The sequence below is a fragment of the Aquarana catesbeiana genome, linkage group LG07 (genome assembly GCF_042186555.1).
Source record: "Aquarana catesbeiana isolate 2022-GZ linkage group LG07, ASM4218655v1, whole genome shotgun sequence".
NCBI classification, from domain to species: Eukaryota; Metazoa; Chordata; class Amphibia; order Anura; family Ranidae; genus Aquarana; species Aquarana catesbeiana.
The window spans coordinates 302,262,165-302,282,245 of record NC_133330.1 but is presented as its reverse complement, the minus strand read 5'-3'; the positions used below and the strand labels follow the sequence as shown (position 1 = coordinate 302,282,245).

At 43.1% G+C, this 20,081-nt stretch overlaps 1 protein-coding gene across 1 annotated transcript in view; it reads left to right on the top strand.

The window, feature by feature from the left end:
* The first annotated feature begins 17,416 nt into the window (after positions 1–17,416).
* LOC141103700 (cytochrome P450 4B1-like) overlaps positions 17,417–20,081 on the top strand; it is a 62,079-nt gene continuing 59,414 nt past the window's right edge. Inside the window, exon 1 of the mRNA XM_073593592.1 lies at positions 17,417–17,671. Coding sequence (XP_073449693.1) covers positions 17,477–17,671 — 195 coding nt within the window. The 5' untranslated portion in view covers positions 17,417–17,476. The remainder of the gene's footprint in view (positions 17,672–20,081) is intronic.

Sequence of the window (20,081 nt, the reverse complement as noted above, 5' to 3'; positions counted from 1 at the left end):
ACACAAGGCCAATTTGACCTGTCATTGGCTACAGCAGAATAAAGTGAAGGTTCTGAAGTGGCCATCTCAGTCTCTGGACCTCAATGTCATGGAGCCACTCTGGGGAGATCTCAGATGTGCAGTTCATGCAAGACAGCCCAAGAATTTACAGCAACTGGAGGCTTTTTGCCAAGAGGAATGGGCAGCTTTACCATCTGAGAAGATAAAGAGCCTCATCCACAAATATCACAAAAGACTTTAAGCTGTCATTGATGTTAAAGGGGGCAATATGTAAGTATGTAAACTTAGAAGCACAACAGTAATATATATATATATATATCTAGATATATATAGATATATATCTATATACATCTATATATATAGATATATATCTATCTATATATATATATATATATATATATATATAGATATATATATATATATATATATATGTGTGTATGTACATGTGAATTATATACACTCACTTCATGGCATAGGTTCAACAAGGTGTTGGAAACATTCCTCAGATTTTTGGCTATATTGACATGATAGCATCATGCAGTTGCTGCAGATTTGTCGGCTGCATATCCATGATGTGAATCTCTCATTCCATCACATCCCAAAGGTGCTCTATTGGATGGAGATCTGGTGACTGTGGGGAGACCATTGGAGTACAGTGACGTCATTGGCATATTCAAGAAACCAGTGGTGAGACGATTTGAGCTTTGTGACATGGTGCATTATCCTGCTGGAAGGAGCCATCAGAAGATGGGTACACTGTAGTCATAAATGGATGGACATGGTCAGCAACAATACTCAGGAAGGCCATGGCATTTAAACGATGCTCAGTTGGTACTAAGGGGCCCAAAGTATGCCAAGAAAATAGCTCCCACACCATTACACCACCACCACCACCAAGAGTGTGAACCATTGATACAAGGCAGGATGGATCCATGCTTTCATGTTGTTTATGCCAAATTCTGACCCTACCATCTGAATGTTGCAACTGAAATCGAGACTCCTCAGACCAGGCAACATTTTTCCAATCTTCTATTGTCCAATGTTGGTGAGCCTGTGCGAATTGTAGCCTCAGTTTCCTGTTCTTAGCTGACAGGAGTGGCACCCGGTGTGGTCTTCTGCTGCTGTAGCCCATCTGCTTCAAGGTTCAATCTGTTGTGCATTCAGAGATAGTATTCTGCATACCTTGGTTGTAACGAGTGGTTATTTGAGTTACTGTTGCCTTTCTATCATCTCAAACCAGTCTGCCCATTGTCCTCTGACCTCTGACCTCAACAAGGCATTTTCGTCCACACAACTGCCGCTCACTGGATATTTTATCTTTTTTAACCATTCTCTGTAAACCCTAGAGATGGTTGTGTGTGAAAATCCCAGTAGATCAGCCGTTTTTGAAATACCCAGACCATCTGGCACCAACAACCAAAAGTTCAAAGTCACTTAAACTCCTTTCTTCCCCATTCTGATGCTCAGTTTGAACTTCAGCATCTTCACCACGTCTAGATGCCTAAATTCACAGAGTTGCTGCCATGTGATTGGCTGATTAGCAATTTGTGTTACCAAACAATTGAACAGGTTTACCTAATAAAGTGGCCGGTAAGTGTGTGTGTGTGTGTGTGTATATATATATATATTTATTTATTTATTTATAGTGAAGCTTAGTAACCCAGTACCACGCTGAGTGCATACCGGCGTAACTAATCACCAGGTTTGCCAACCGTTTTGGAGGGCTGGCTGCAGCTGTCTAAGCTGAGTGTCTGTGACTATCTCTCTCACACTGCCCAGAACCAGCACAGTCCCACTCCCCCCCCCCCCATTGGAAAGATGGGAGAGGAGAGAGGGCACGTTCCCACCCTACCCCCTGTGTCTGCCAACCTACACTCTAATACCTGGCGTGCTGTGCTTCAGAAAATTTTTGAAGCCCAGCAGATACATCGTGGATAAAAGGTGCCAATGCTTGAGCCCCTATCCTTGGGTAAGTGAGCTCCCCATTCACTGTCGGTGACTGAAGTCTCCCCCCTCCCTCGATTCTGTCTCCTGGCTCTGACCAAGTGAGTACACTAAGGTAAGGGGGACTCAGATGTGAGGGGTGCTCTGCACCTCTGATGTAAGGGAGGCTTTGGGAACCCTGATTTAAGGGGGGATGCTGGGAACTCTGATGTAAGTGAGGGCCTTGGAGAGCAGAACCCCCCATATATCAGAGTTCCCCTTTACACCAGAGTCCATAGCATTCCTAAAAAAAAAAAAAAATTGCTCTGCCAAAGTGTTCGGGTTTGTCTTGAAGAAAAAGTGGCAACTCTACTTCATAGGGCACATTTACAGCCACTTTAAATGTGATGTGTAATTCTTGTTTGCAATTGGGATCTTTCTATTATGTTGTATGTTAATGGACACATCCTCTTTATAATGGTAGACAAATAAGGTGAACCCTCCTTGAAAATATTAGCTGAAAGCTATTAAATGTCCAGCAAACATTCTATATGCCAATTCTGCGGTGAATCCTTTATGAACAGACTTTCAAATTATATGTTAGCAGTTTATGCAACTGTATTACTTTTTGCCACATGCTTTGTTGGGGGGGAAACAGCTCTTCTGAGCTGAAATGTGAATGCTAACTTTGATCTTTACCAATGCACAAAGTTATTTAAAAATAGCAATTGTGTCCCTTTAGTCAGAAGATTTTGTTCATTGTATTTTGGGGTAAATGTCTGGAGACAGGGGATTTATGGGAGTTGCTTTGGGAAAAACTACAGGAAAACTGCTTTTTTTTTTTTTTTTAACCTTTTCTATATTTATTACCAATTAAATCAAGGAAATAAAATGTATGTATCTTAAATAAGTATTAAATGAAAACCATGTGTCCAAAAACTTTTAAAAGTATAACATTAGAGTAGACTACAAAAGGTGAAATGTGTAAGCTACAAAATAAAGAAAGACATGCCCAAAACGAAAAAAGGAAGGTTGAGCATAAATTAACCCCACAGCACCACCCAGTGGCAGAACCACCAAACACATACTTATAAGAGAGATGGTTGTTGAACGTCTGTCTATATAAATAGCATGTTAAGGGCTTTTGCTTTGTGTATGCTGATTTATCATATAACAAGATGTCAATTTCTGGACCTTAAAACAGAATCTGAGTGCCACAAAACTCTATTTAAGTCTTAATTTAATTTTTAATATTCAAAGCAAACTCATCAATCCATCCATGTCTCTATGCTTTATGCTTTATTTTGTTGAGAAATCACTTTGAAAAGTAACCCCTAACATATCTAGCTGTGGCCAGCTTGAGGTTTATTCACGTCAATCACTGTATTGCAACGCCATCAGCTGATAGAAGAAGCATGGGACCCTTGAGGAGGAGAGCTCCACCTGGAGCCTAGGGGATGGGACTAGACATGTGGAGGTATACGGCCTGGACAGAATATCATAAAGGGAAATAGTGAGTAGCACCATAGCACCCCTCCTGTTAGATAGTGGGTAGAGCTGCACAATTAATCGTTAAAAGATCGCAATCTTGATTCAACCCCTCTGACGATCTGCATTGCAGAGTTTCCCAATTCTTTAATGTAACAAGTATATAGTATGTCACTCTGGCAGTCTGTCAAACCGGGCAGTCTGCCAAGTTTTTAACAACATTGTAACTCTTCTCTTAGATCAAAGGGATAAAACTTCTGTGTGAATAGAATATGCAGGAAGTTTAACCACTTAAAGTCTAAACCTTTTTCTGACACTTGTTTCTTACAGTTAAAATCCAATTTTTTTGCTAGAAAATTACTTGGAACCCCCATACATTATATATATATATATATATAGTAGCAGAGACCCCAGGGAATAAAATGGCGCTTGTTGCAATATTTTATATCACACTGTATTTGCACAGTGGTCTTTCAAACGCAATTTTTTGGGGAAAATACACTTCAATGAATAAAGAAAAAAACGAAACAGTAAAGTTAGCCCAATTATTTTGTTTAATGTGAAAGATGATGTTACATCGTGAGAATCGTGAGAGAATCGTGATCTATCCTCTAAGCAAAAAAATTGCGATTCTCATTTTAGCCAGAATCGTGCAGCTCTAATAGTGGGACATTACAATGTGACTACCAGGACTTGGTGAAGTATAAACTATATTCTAATGCCAGTATTATGGGAAGTTGTGGATGTTGTATACACTGAAGAGAATGACAAAATGTGGGCTGTTGTACTTTGATAACGTGTTCAAGTAAAGTTAAAAACAAAGATACTTCCTGTCTCAATATTGTCTCAGCCGGGGGAACCGCATTTAAAGTACCATTAAAGCCCCATTGAAAACCATCCATGAAAAACTCCCATTACATGCTATATAACAGAGTGGGGGTTATTTACGAAAGGCAAATCCACTTTGCACTACAAGTGCAAACTACAAGTGCAAAGTGCACTTGAAATTGCACTGAAAGTGCAGTCGCTCTAAATCTAAGGGGTAGATCTGAAATGAGTGGAAACTGCTGATTTTATCATCCAATCATGTGCAAGCTAAAATGCAGTTTTTTATTTTCCTTGCATGTCCCCCTCGGATCTACAGTGATTTTACTTCCAAGTGCAATTGCAGTGCAAAGTGGATTTTCCTTTAGTAAATAACCTACAGTGTTAATACTCACAAAGCCACTAAATGTATGTTATGTGTAGAGTGAAATATACCTCATCCCTTTAAACCCGAACACATATGAATTACACAGGTTCTGAGGCTAATTTATTGCAGGTAAGGCACCAAGTGATTTTAATTACCACCTTAATCAGCCACAGAACCTGTGTAATTAATATGTGTTTGGTTTTAAAGGGATGAGGTGGCAACTCTATGTCTCTCCTATCTTCCCTATGTTCCCACTGCAGCCTGCGATTGTGTACAACAGCTAGTGTCCTCTACGGAGCATGCTCCAGTTTCAGTTCTAAGCTCTTCATTTCCTCCTGTTACTTATCTGTGGAGCCCACATGACTATTGAGTCACACAAGTGGGTGTATACCGAGTGTTAAATGACACTTCCCTCCCTCCTCCTCCATATCCTCCTATTGCTAAACACTATGGGAGCGGGATATAGTATGCTAATTGATTACATTCACTAAGAAAATCACAAAAATGCTTAGTTTTAATATAAATCAGTATTAAATATATCAAATGTAATTGCTAATACCTGCAACATAAAAGAAAGAGCTTTGTATGCAGATGCCATCTGAACAAAATGAAAGCTTGTGTCAATCATCTCTGATTCTGCCTACACCATCCCAGATAGCAAACAATTGTGCTGCGAGATTGAAAATGACTTGCTAAGCTATCGCTAGACTTGCCGGGCTTCACAAGTTTGTTGCACAATTGCAGCAACTCCGCATTGCATGACTCCAGATCAACTTTCTTTGCAAACATTCTGCAAGTCTGCTGCAAGTTCTGGTTCACTTATGTTGTGTACTAGTCATCCCACCACAGGGGGTCACTGTGGCTGGATTGTCATCATTGCTCCCTGCTGTGTGTAAGGTTTTTCTTTAATTGGTGCTGGGGCAGTCATAGAATCACTTTGGGTGTGGTGTGCAGAGAGGTGAGGGGTATCCATGAGATCTGATATGGAGTTCAGAGAGGTAGAAATCAAGAACGACTAACCCTAATATCCCATTGGTGGAGCACAATTTGGAATGTTTTCTTTTTCCTTGCTTATATGCTATCAGCTCACCTTAACCACCTCAATGCTGGGCACTTACACCCCCTTCCTGCCCAGGTAATTTTTCAGCGCTATCACACTTTTGAATGACAATTGTGCGGTCATGCTACACTGTAACCATGTGAAGTTTTTTTTATAATTTTCTTCACACAAATAGAGCTTTCTTTTGGTGGTATTTAATCACTCCTGGGTTTTTTACTTCTTCTTTTTTTTTAAAAAGGCCAAAAATTTTGAAAAAAAATAGTTTTTCTTAGTTTCTGTCAGTAAATGTTGTAAATAAGTAATTTTTCTCCTTCACTGATGGGCTGCTCTGATGAGGCAGCACTAATGGGCACTGATTAGGTGGCACTGATGAGGAGGCACGAATATGCCGCACTTATGGGCACTGATCGGTGGCACTGGTGGGCACTGGGCACAGATAGGCGGCACTGCTGGGCACAGATAGGCAGCACTGGGTGGGCATGGATAGACAGCACAGATAGGCTGCACTGATGGGTATTGATGGGTGGCATTGATGAGCAGCAGTGATGAGCATTGATGGGCAGCACTGATAGCCAACACTGACTGGCATCACTAATGGCCACTGATTGGTGGTACTTGTGGGCACAGATTGGTGGCAATTGTGGGCACTGATTGCTGGCAGTGGTGGGCACCCAATTCTGGCACTGGTGCCACTTTAGGGATGTAATCAGGGCACTGATCATCAGTGCCCTGATTAAAATTAAGTGGCACCAGTGCCAGAATTGGGTGCCCACCACTGCCAGCATTCAGTGCCCACAATTGCCACCAATCTGTGCCCACAAGTACCACCAATCAGTGGCCATTAGTGATGCCAGTCAGTGTTGGCTATCAGTGCTGCCCATCAATGCTCATCACTGCTGCTCATCAATGCCACCCATCAATACCCATCAGTGCAGCCTATCTGTGCTGTCTATCCATGCCCACCCAGTGCTGCATGGCAGTTCACATTCCACTCTCCTCTCCTCTCCTCTCCTCCATCGAAATCCACAGCTGGTCTGACAAGTCTTTAATATATGGATCCATTAAAGACTTGTCAGACCAGCTGTGGATTTCGATGGAGGAGAGGAGAGGAGAGTGGAATGTGAACTGCCATTAAGGATTTGTATACCAAAGCGCCACTAGACCTGTTGTGGTCTTTGTTTAACCACTTCAATACCAGGCACTTATACACCTTCCTGCCCAGACCAATTTTCAGCTTTCAGTGCTGTCGCAGTTTGAATGACAATTGCGCGGTCATCCAACACTGTACCCAAACTAAATTTTTATCATTTTGTTCCCACAAATAGAGCTTTCTTTTGGTGGTATTTGATCACCTCTGCGGTTTTTATTTTTTGCGAAACAGATAAAAAAAGACCGAAAATTCTGAAAAAAATAAAAGTTTTGCGTTTGTTTTTGTTTAAAAATTTTGTAAATAAGTAAGTTTTCTCCTTCACTGATGGGCACTGATAAGGCGGCACTGACGGGCACTGATAAGACAGCAGCGATGAGGTGGCACCAATGAGCGGGCACTGACGATGGGCACTGATATGCGGCACTGATGGGCACTGGTAGGCGGCACTGATGGGTGGCACTGATATGCAGCACTGATGGGCATTGATAGGCGGCACTGATGGGCACTTATGGGTGGCACTGGTGGGCACTGATGGGCACTGTTAGGCAACACCTATGGGCACTGAAAGGCTGCACAGATAGGTTCTTATGGGTGGCACTGCTGGGCACTGATAGGCAGCACTGATGGGCACTGATAGGTGGCACTGATGGGCACTGATACGCGGCACTGATGGGCATCCCTGGTGGCACTGGCAGTGGTAGGCATGGGAGTGGGCACTGATTGGCAGCTGCCTGGGCATTGATTGACAGCTGCCTTTGCACAGATCAGTATTTCCCTGGGGGTCTAGGGGGCATACTTGGTGGTCCAGTGTGGCTGGTTTCCCTGGTGGTCCTGGGCGGCTTCCCTGGTGGTCCTGGGTAGGATCCGAGGGGGGGCTGTGCTGATAAACAATCAGCACAGACCCCCCCTGTCAGGAGAGCAGCCGATCGGCTCTCCTCTACTCGCGTCTGTCAGACGCGAGTGAGGAAAAGCCGATCACCGGCTCTTCCTATTTACATCGTGATCAGCCGTGATTGGACACGGCTGATCATGTGGTAAAGAGTCTCCGTCAGAGACTCTTTACCTAGATCGGTGTTGCGGGGTGTCAGACTGACACCCCGCAACAACAATCGCCGCGATGCGCGCCCCCGGGGGCGCGCAGCGGCTCAATATCCTGAGGACGTCATATGACGTCCAGTCAGGATATTGAAACCACTTTGCCGACATCATTCTGCTATATGGCGGGCGGCAAGTGGTTAAGGTGAGCTGCTAGGGCACACTCCTGGTGGATGCCTGGATGGTGGGAACAATTGTGTTCACAGCTTTCAAGAACTGTTTTTTGAGCACATGATCTTCACATCTCATTACTTTTTTATTTTATTGTTTTTTTTTTTTATGTAAAATGAGATGAATAACTGCTTTTGATTCGAGCACTCATTATCATTGTTTCACATATTATTGTATTTTTTTGTTTTTTAAATTAGGAATAGTCATTTATGCATATTTGTCTTTTTTGCCTTTTTTGTCTGTTTTTGTCTGTTTAGCTTCTTGAATTAGTGGACTTTATCACTGTTTCACATAGTATCGCATATTATAGCATAATACTGCAATTTTTGTTTTGTGGGGGGGGGGGTTTTTTGTATCATTTTTATTGTTTTTAACTAAGATGTAATCCAGTGTTTTGTATTGATTTTTTTCAAATATTTTAATAAATGTTTTTTATAAAGATCAGTTTTGTCTTAATGTACTACTCAGTGAACTGAGGTACATTTATTAGGGAAATGGAAAAATATAGGCCAAAAAAGCTGAACTAAAAATATTTCAATGAGAGCTTTTTTTTTTTTTACTTCACTTCAGCCACTTTGGCTTAGATTTTGCAATTTTTCTGACAATTCATCTCTCTTCACTTATTAGTGAATAGACCCGATAAAAACGCACACTTGGACAAACAACAAGAAAAACTAGTGCCAAAGATGTTAATGGAAGATTGAGGGATTAAATAAGATTGCTGCCACCTAAGTACCGGTGAATCACCAGCGTAGGTGTGTGTAGCCTATTGCATTAGGGTGCCTACCCCAAAGACCAAACACACACACGCTTGTGTATATGTGTGTGTGTGAGATATATATATATATTACATATACATACAGACACACACACTCTTATGCCCCGTACACACGGTCGGACATTGATCGGACATTCCGACAACAAAATCCATGGGTTTTTACCGACGAATGTTGGCTCAAACTTGTCTTGCATACACAGGTTCACACAAAATTGTCGGAAAATCCGATCATTCTGAACGCGGTGACGTAAAACACGTACGTCGGGACTATAAACGGGGCAGTAGCCAATAGCTTTCATCTCTTTATTTATTCTGAGCATGCGTGGCACTTTGTCCGTCGGATTTGTGTACACACGATCGGAATTTCCGACAACGGATTTTGTTGTCGGAAAATTTTATAGCAAGCTCTCAAACTTTGTGTGTCGGAAATTCCAATGGAAAATGTATGATGGAGCCTACACACGGTCGGAATTTCCGACAACAAGGTCCTATCACACATTTTCCATCGGAAAATCCTATCGTGTGTACAGGGCATTATGGTAGAGCCGTTACAGTGAAAGAGAAGTATGGTAGTACTTAGTGAATGGCAGAACTGGTCAGAGGGAGATATTTCCCATCTCCCTGCCTGCACACAGAGTGATAATGCTAATGTGCTTGGGGTGATTAGGGTGTGCCCGGACACACCTGGCACACCTACCGGAACATGCCTATGATCACCAGTTAATATGCAAGAAAAAAGAAGCAAACAGCGCAAATCTATATTCCCACAATCTGGTGATCTTTCTTGGATTCATCCTGGGATTGCAAAATGGACTTCAAATATTTTGAGCACTTGTGAATTTTTGATGCATGCACTTTACTAATTAACAATATTTTCTTGCACTAAGCACTTTTTGTTCACTGTGTCAGCACACTGTTTTTTCGTTTGCACTTTTTTTTAACAGCATTTGCACCTGGTTTGTTTCATAGAAACAAATGATTTTGTATGATGAATTAATTTATGCAATGACACAGAGTTTATCATTATATTATTGTTGGATTGATTGTATTTCACACGTGTACAGTAAGGGATTAGGTTAATAGCAGTGGGTTCACTATCACCAGATTATGCCATTGTACATTTGCGCTGCTTGCTTTTCTTTTCTTGCCAAAAATGGAGACTTGCAGGGCCCTTGTTATAGACCTGCAGGGCCCTTGTTATAGACCTGCAGGGCTCTTGCTGAGACTTGCAGGGCTCTTGCTGTAGACTTATGGGGCTCTTGCTATAGACTTGCGGGGCTCTTGCTGAGACTTGCGGGTCTCTTGCTGTAGACTTATGGGGCTCTTGCTGTAGACTTGCGGGGCTCTTGCTGAGACTTGCGGGGCTTTTGCTGTAGACTTGCGGGGCTTTTGCTGTAGACTTACGGGGCTCTTGCTATAGACTTGCGGGGCTCTTGCTGAGACTTGCGGGGTTCTTGCTGAGACTTGCGGGGCTTTTGCTGTAGACTTGCGGGGCTCTTGCTGAGACTTGTGGGGCTCTTGCTATAGACTTGTGGGGCTCTTGCTGAGACTTGTGGGGCTCTTGCTGAGATTTGCGGGGCTCTTGCTGAGACTTGCGGGGCTCTTGTTGAGACTTGCGGGGCTCTTGCTGTAGACTTGCGGGGCTCTTGCTGAGACTTGCGGGGCTTTTGCTGTAGACTTATGGGGCTCTTGCTGTAGACTTGCGGGGCTCTTGCTGTAGACTTGCGGGGCTCTTGCTGAGACTTGCGGGGCTTTTGCTGTAGACTTGCGGGGCTCTTGCTGTAGACCTGCGGGGCTCTTCCTGAGACTAGCGGGCCTCTTGCTGTAGACTTGCAGGGCTCTCGCTGTAGACTTACAACTGCAACTTTGCTCTTGCTAGAGACTTGCCACGCAAATTTGATTCAAATTGGAAAAGTGCCAACTAGAACTTGTGCTTCAAGTGCTCTGCAAGTGTACAACTTTCCAGGGAAGATCTGCAGCAAGTTCACAAGACTTACAATTCAATACTGCCACAAATGTGTGGCAAGTTATCCTTGCTATCTGGGATATTAATTCACAAAAAATACACATACACATGATACTGTAGATCAGCGGAGTAATAGAAGCCCTTCTGAAGGAACTTTCCCTGCAGATGCCAAAGAACAGAGAAAGATCATGTGACCACACAACAACTCTGAAGGAATAAGGTACTTAGAGGATTAAAAAAAAATACAGTGGCATTATATACAGTATATGATTTATGTGAATGAATTACGGCAATTAACCCCTCACTGTTTAGTATCACTTTAACTGCTTGCCGCCTGCCCACCGCCAAATGACGGAGGGGTGGTGCGGCTCTCGTTCTGGGATGATGCCATATGACAGCGCCCCAGAATGGCCGCTCTCCTAGGACACGGCGCGACCCTGATCTCTGTAAACAGCTGATGATACGGCTCTTTAACCATGTGATCGGCTGTGTCCAATCATGTAAATGCAGAAGTGGTGTTAACTGGCTCTCATCGCTTCACACTAACAGAGTGTGTGGTGAGGAGAGCCAATCAACGGTATCTCTTTGCAGGGAAGACCAGGACAGGTAATCAGGGCACTGATCATCAGTGCCCTGATTACAGGAACCCCCAGCAGTGCCCATCAGTGACACCAATCAGTGCCCATTAATGATGCCAGTCAGTGCTGCCCATCAGTGCCTCCCATCAGTGCCATCAGTGCTGCCTATCCGTGCCACCTATCAGTACCCACCAGTGCCACCTATTAGTGCCTCCTCATAAGTGCCACCTAATCAGTGCCGCCTCATCAATGCACATTAGTGAAGGAGAAAAATGACTTATTTACAAAATTTACTGACAGAAACTAAGAAAGACTTTTGTTTTTTTTTTTTCAAACATTTTCGGTATTTTTTCCTTTTTATTGTAAAAAATGAAAAAACCCAAATAAAGTGATGAAATACCACCAAAAGCTCTATTTTTGTGAAGAAAATGATTAAAAATTAATTTGCATACAGTGTTGCATGACCGCGTAATTGTCATTCAAAGTGTGATAGCGCTGAAAGCTGAAAAATGGCCTGGGCAGGAAGGGGGTGAAAGTGCCCAGTATTGAAGTAGTTAATGGATGTTTTGGGTTAAGTTAAAGAGGATCTTCAGGGTATTTGCAAATACTGTACAGTATCTCACAAAAGTGAGTACACCCCTTACATTTTTGTAAATATTTTATTTTATCTTTTCATGTGACAACACTGAAGAAATGACAATTTGCTACAATGTAAAGTAGTGAGTGTACAGCTTGTATAACAGTGTAAATTTGCTGTCCCCTCAAAATAACTCAACACACAGCCATTAATGTCTAAACTGCTGGCAACAAAAGTGAGTACACCCCTAAGTGAAAATGTCCAAATTGGGCCTAATTAGCCATTTTCCCTCCCCGGTGTCATGTGACTCATTAGTGTTACAATGTCTCAGGTGTGAATGGGGAGCAGGTGTGTTAAATTTGGTGTTATCGCTCTCACTCTCGTATACTGGTCATTGAAAGTTCAACATGGCACCTCATGGCAAAGAACTCTTTGAGGATCTGAAAAAAAACTTGTTGCTCTACATAAAGATGGTCTAGGCTATAAGAAGATTGCCAAGACCCTTAAACTGGGCTACAGCATGGTGGCCAAGACCATATAGCGGTTTAAGAGGACAGGTTCCACTCAGAACAGACCTCACCATGGTCGACCAAAGAAGTTGAGTGCACGTGCTCAGCGTCATATCCAAAGGTTGTTTTTGGAAAATAGACATATGAGTGCTGCCAGCATTGCTGCAGAGGTTGAAGGGGTGGGGGGTCAGCCTGTCAGTGCTCAGACCATACACCGCACACTGCATCAAATTAGTCTGCATGGCTGTCGTCCCAGAAGGAAGCCTCTTCTAAGAATGATGCACAAGAAAGCACGCAAACAGTTTGCTGAAGACAAGCAAACTAAGGACATGGATTACTGGAACCGCGTCCTGTGGTCTGATGAGACCAAGATAAACTTAATTGGTTCAGATGGTGTCAAGTGTGTGTGGCGGAAACCAGGTGAGGAGTACAAAGACAAGTGTATCTTGCCTACAGTCAAGCATGGTGGTGGGAGTGTCATGGCCTGGGGCTGCACTGGGGAGCTACAGTTCATTGAGGGAACCATGAATGCTAACATGTAGTATGACATACTGAAGCAGAGCATGATCCACTCCCTTCAGTATTCCAACATGATAGCGACCCCAAACACACCTCCAAGATGACCACTGCCTTGCTAAAGAAGCTGAGGGTAAAGGTGATGGACTGGCCAAGCATGTCTCCAGACCTAAACCCTATTGAGCATCTGTGGGGCATTCTCAAACAAAAGGTGGAGGGGCGCAAGGTCTCTAACATCCACCAGCTCCGTGATGTCCTCATGGAGGAGTGGAAGAGGACTCCAGTGGCAACCTGTGAAGCTCTGGTGAACTCCATGCCCAAGAGGGTTAAGACAGTGCTGGAAAATAATGGTGGCCACGCAACACATTCACACTTTGGGCCCAATTTGGACATTTTCACTTAGGGGTGTACTCACTTTTGTTGCCAGCGGTTTAGACATTAATGGCTGTGTGTTGAGTTATTTTGAGGGGATAGCAAATTTATACTGTTATACAAGCTGTACACTCACTACTTTACATTGTAGCAAAGTGTAATTTCTTCAGTGTTGTCACATGAAAAGATAGAATAAAATATTTACAAAAATGTAAGGGGTGTACTCAATTTTGTGAGATACTGTAGCTGCTGACTTTTAATAAAAAGACACCTGTTCAATAATTTGTAAATATATGGACGATGACTAATAATTGATATAATTATTAGTGTTACTGTGGAAACAGGAGTACACCAATTCAACGGAAAACTTCTCCAATCCAACCGAATTTTCCCACAGCAACTTGGTTCATCCAGAGAGCAGTATTTACTGGTTTCCAGAACAAATGACACACAGAGTACTTGCACATAATACAATGATCAGAAGCCTTCAGAGTCCCATTTAAAATACCCAGTCCTTTTTGTCATAGCAGGCATCAAGGCACTCCACCCATCCAGCATGTACTGTAATCTATAATATGCATCTAGGTAGTTTCCATGTGCTGCTGGCATAAAGTTCCTTGAGCAAAGATTAACTGTTTGCATCAACTATTGTGAAATAATAAGTCTCAGCATGTCCACACATTTTTTTCATTGATTTTTATCTACATTGCCGGTATCCCGCAATACATTACAGCCGCGAGCAGTTTTAAATGACATTTTTTCCTTTAGAAATGTCATTTTGCTGCTCTTATTCAATACACTATATACGGCAGCTCTGTAAGCAGCCTTACATAGTGTGGGACGTGGACTTAGCCCCCTGAGCCATGATTGGCCAAAGGAACCCTGCCTTTGGCCAATCATGGCTCTCACAACAGAGCGCGCTGCGATTGGCCAAAGCATTAAGGTTAGGTGCATGCTTTGTCCAATCATCAGACATCAATGCACTGCGATCTCGCAGTGCATTATGGGGCGTTCCGCGGGTGCTCAAATTTCCCGGTAAAGCCCCATAATGTTCAGAATTCGGCGAACGGACAAACATCCGATGTTCGAGTCAAACTTACGTTCAACTCGAACCGCGGGCTCATCCCTAGTCTCCAGGAGGGAGCCACCAGGTGTTGGTGAGTGACACACAGCTGGGAACACTGGATAGGCATGCCCAAGTGGATTGGGAGGATGCAATCTGAGATAGATGTAGAGCCAGTAAGGACTGTGGTGTTATGGGCAGAGGAAGCAGGCAGCTGCAGCCAGGAGGGCTGTCAGTGTCTGAAGAGGACTGACTGCGATCAGTAGTCCACCAAAGAGGGCAGCTAGCACCAGAGCTTCCTTTTGCTACACCATAGGGGCCCGCGGTTCCTGCCTGTAATAAGGCACTTTGCTAAGGCCTGCCTAAAACCAGTGCTAGGCCTAACCATGTGCTAGCTGCACCTGAACAATTGTGCAGGAGGATGAAGGAAAGATAGTCTGCAGCAAGCATTGTGCAAGAGGAGAGTATCTAATTTGTCCCAAGCCATGTAAGAATCTTTTATGGGCATCCCATGAATCCCTTACCCCATCCAAGTTTAATCCCTCAATAAAACACAAAAACATTTTCATTGTCTGGAGTGTCTGAAAGTGAATGCCGGACTGGGCAGGGTGAGAGGAGGGCCACATCACTCAGCAGCCCCTAGGGGGGTACCCCTACATTAGAGTCTGCAGGTCACAGTGAAGGTTCCTTGGATGTTTTTTGCTGCATTTTTGCAAATGGAGTTTGAGATTTGGTCAGGATCAGTGGAGCCCTCAATGCTGAGAAATCCATGTAGATACTTATCTATCATGTCATAACATCTGGGAGATGTGTGATTGGCCCCAAATTTGTTCTGCACCAGGACAACAACCCCAAACATACAGCCAATGTCATTAAGAACTATCTTCAGCGTAAAGAAGAACAAGGAGTCCTGGAGGTGATGGTTTGGCACCCAAAGAGCCCTGATCTCAAAATCATAGAGTCTGTCTGGGATTACATGAAGAGACAGCCTACATCTACAGAAGATCTGTGGTTAGTTCTCCAAGATGTTTAGAACAACCTCCCAGATAGCAAGGATAACTTTGAACAAATTTGTGGCAGTGTTGAATTGTAAGTCGTGTTAACTTGCTGCACATTTTCACTGGCAAGTTGTACACTTGCAGAGCACTTGAAGCACAGGTTCTAGTTGACACTTTTCCAATTTGTAGCAAATTTGCGTGGCAAGTCTCTAGCAAGAGGAAAGTTGCAGAGGTGAGTCTACAGCAAGAGCTCTGCAAATCTACAGCATGAATATTCATCCACAGTGACCCCCTGTGGTGGGAGGACTATTGCACAACATAACTGAACCAAAACTTGCTACAGACTTGCAAAATGTTTTCAAAGAAAGTTGATCTGGAGTCAAGCAATGTAGTCTTGCTGAAATTCTGCAACAAACTCATGAAGCCTGGCAAGTCTAGCAATAGTTTAGGAAGTCATTTTCTTTCTTTTTTTTTTTTTTATCAATAATTTTTATTTATTTTATCAAACAAATACAAATCAATTGAAGTTGCTGCATATATTATACAACATTTGTAATACAAAAACTGAGAAGGCATAAAGTATAGTACTGATATAAACCTTGATGGCCTAGTCCAGCCTACCCCGGTTGGGTTCAAGCTGTAGGACTGGACGGTCACCACTTTAACGATGCTTCTTACAGTATAAACTATGAGTATTGAAATAATATTGGGAAGGAAAATTAAAAATAAGGAATCACCAAAAAGTAATGAATATCAGAGATATTGCTGGTCACAATATTTTAGGCTGAAGGGTAAATTTAAATTTTACATTCTTTTAGGTAATTGGAGGCTCTGGGATGGGATAGCTGCAGTGATATAATAATATGTGTAGTATAGTAGTATCGTGGGTATGATAATTAATTAGTAAGTACTCTTCGGCAGCAACCCAATTCTTCCAGAGAGATGCACTTTATTGACTTCCAACACAGAACAAAGTCCAAAGTCCACAGATGACATAAAAATCTGACAGAGTAGATATAATTCAGAGTCCCATTTTCCTAGGTCTGTGTCTTTACAGTCATACACAGACAAAACTATACCAAAAAACTAAATGCCAGCTTGAATGTCCTCTCTGAAATACTAGTCCACTAGGAGGTAGGTTCTGCTAGGTCAACCCAAAATACTCTTTGATCTTATTGTTACCCCCTCAAGTCTAATCACCATCAATAAATACCTCTTCTATGGTCCTTTAAACAATGTACCGTTTGAAATGTTCAATTAGGTTTACAGAACATACCTCACCTCACACACCTAGGTAGACTTGCATAAGATCAACACATCAAAGAGTCTTCAGCTGTCCCCTTGATATGTCAAAATTCAGTTGACTTGGACAATTCATCTGAATTTCTGGTCAACATGGCACTCCAATACAACATTATACATAAATCGGCCAACATATTACAACAATAGCAAGTCATTTTCAAACTTGCAGGCACAATTGCTTGCTATCTGGGATCCCACCACGACCCTCATCTCTATCCAAATTATCCAAAAACAAAAACAACATCCCCTAGACTGGTCATTGAAGAAAGGAGCGGAAGTGTTGTGTGCACCTGGCTGTAGAAAACACTGTGTGCCTGGCTGAGGGGCTGAAGTTTGGGAAGACCTGGGCAAAAAATTCCTGTGGCTCCTACGGGAGTAGCGCTACATGTATAATGTACTATAATGTGGAAGTAGTGTTTACCTACTTTTAAGCACCCTGTATATGTAGATATTATTTTAGAATAAGTGAATTTCCCATGAAATAACACGTATTGTACATGAGAGGTTTTGCTAATCCCTGGCGGTGATCAGAAATGATTCATTTCAGTTCTCTTTATTTACCCTGCAGCTATTCTTTCATCAGAATGTAAGGCTCAGATTGTTTCCCAGCCCCTCTCATTCATGGCCAGCCTTCGGCTCACAATGATAGGCTGAGGCTATGCTACCCTTGGCAGCAGCTGCGTTCCTCATTACACATGCCCAGTAAGCAGTAAGATCAGTCTGTTTACTATCCTGAGCATGGCTTTGTCTACTCTGCTTTCCTCTCTCTTGTCACTGAGTGTCACAAATCTGTATCAATGGGCAGCCTGGCTGTTTGGACTCTATGTGCTGTATAGAATCACTAGGATTTATATGGGATGGAGGGAGCTGGTCACTGCATTCCAACCTTTTCCGGGTCCTCCGTGTCACTGGCTCTATGGAAATGCACGGGAGGTAAGGTGTACTTTAATCCCTCTCAGATCTGATAAGTGTATTATTGCATTTGGAATTGCACAACATTTGAAAGAAAATACTCCTGTCTTTCCAGTATACCCAACTGTCTTCTCTTCAGGTCTGATTCATAGATTTGTATAAATGAACGTAGAATTGAACTAGCAAAAGTCTTTATATTGTACTAACTCTTTTATCCAAACTTTAAAATATTACCTTAGTATTTACATCTATTTCTTCACATCTCACATCCGGTGGACCACTAAGCATGCAGGCATTTAAGCTAACCATAGACGGATTGAAGTTCGGTCGGAATAGCAAGGAAGGATTGAATTTCTATCTGTGTGTGATCATCCCCGACTGACAGAAGTCCATCTTTAGATGGACTTCTGTCGAACAGACAAGCTGGAAAAACAGACAAGTTGCAGCTGAGTCCCGCTGACAAAATACAGTGTCATCCACCTCATCTGTGTAGATGAGGAATCTGCTTGTTTTGTTTTCCTTAAAGTGAATGTAAAGGTTAGTTTTTTGTTTTTTTTTAAATAATAAACATGTCATACTTACCTGCTCTGTGCAAGGGTTTTTTGCACAAAGCAGCCCCGATCCTCCTTTTCTGGGGTCCCCTGGTGGCGCTCCTGGCTCCTCCAGGGACACGCGGTGAGGTCAGTAGCTGGTGAAGCGCTGGCTAGTATCAGAGCCAGATACACACAGGTTACATACACCGCGATCATTAGAGCAAGAGCAATAATTCTAGTACTAGACCTCCTCTGTAACTCTAAACATGCAACCTGTAAAAAATTTTAAAAAGTCGCCTATGGAGATTTTTAAGTACTGAAGTTTGGCGCCATTCCACAAGTGTGCGCAAATTTAAAGCTTGACATGTTAGGTATCTATTTACTAACATCATCTTACATAGTATACATAAAATCGGGCTAACTTCAATGTTTTTTTTTATTCATGAAACAGTTTCTTTCCAAAAAAAAGTGTTTGAAAAATTGCTGCACAAATACACATAAAAAGTTGCAATGGTCACCATTTTATTCCCTAGGGTGTCTGCTAAAACAATATATATAGATATATATATATATATATATATATATATATATATATATATATATATACACAGGGCTCAAAATGTCAAGTCCTGAGCTACTAGCCAGGTCTCAAGGGTTACTCGCCACCAGTTGCCCCACCCAACCCTGCCCCGCCCCTAATCACGCCATCATAAATTATCTCATGAAATGACACTTAAATGTTTTATGCATAATTAAGTTACAGAAATAAATTTTAACAACAACTTTATCAGTTCCCCTCAGCACAGCCTCACCTGTGCCCATCAATGCGGCGTGACCTGTGCCCATCATTGCAGCCTCACCGTGCCCAACATTACAGCCTCGCCGCGCCCCACCTTGCAGCCTCACCGTGCCCCACATTGTAGCTTCACTGTGCCCCACATTGCAGCCTCACCGTGCCCGACATTGCAGCCTCACCGTGCCCCACATTGTAGCCTCACCATACCCCAAATTGCAGACTCACTGTGCCCCCATTGCAGCCTTACAGTGCCCCACATTGCAGCCTTACAGTGCCCTCATTGCAGCTTTTCATTGCAGCCTTACATTGCCCCCATTGCAGCCTTACATTGCCCCCATTGCAGCCTTACATTGCCCCCATTGCAGCCTTACATTGCCCCCATTGCAGCCTTGCCAGGATGGAGGAAGTAAGAGGGGTGGCTGGATCGTGACTGGAGTTAGAGGAGAGCCGCGGGATCACCAAGCGGTAAAACACGTAACAGCTTACATTGAATCTGTCTCCGCTCTGCTCACTCTCACACAGCCCCGCCTCCTCCTAACCCCGCGCCTGTAATAGACAGAATGCATCCCAGCATTGGACCCGCGTTCTGTCTATTACAGGTGGAGGTTAGGAGGAGGCGGGGATGTGTGAGAGTGAGCAGAGCAGAGACAGTTTCAATGTAAGCTGTTACAGCGTGTTTTACCGCTCAGTGATCCCGCGGCTCTCCTCTAACTCCATGCACTCTTCCACCGGGAGAACGGCTCCCAGTCAACCCCGCCCGCCGGCGGTGCTCGCGCCCCCACTCCCAGGCAGCCCAGCTCCTCGCCAGCCCTCATTTTCCACTCGCAAAATGCGACTAGGCGAGTGGAAAATTTTAAGGCTGTGCATATATATATATATATATATATAGTTTGGGGGTTCTGAGTAATTTTCGAACAAAAAAAGTACCGTATTTATCGGTGTATAATACGCGCCGGCGTACCCCAGTTTAGGAGTAAAGTTTCAGGAGAAAAAACTTTTTTTCAAAATAAACCACTTTGAAGCAAAATAATGGTCAGTGAGCATCAATGCAGCCTGATCAGTGCCCATCTGCAGTCTAATCAGAGCCCATCTGCAACCTTAT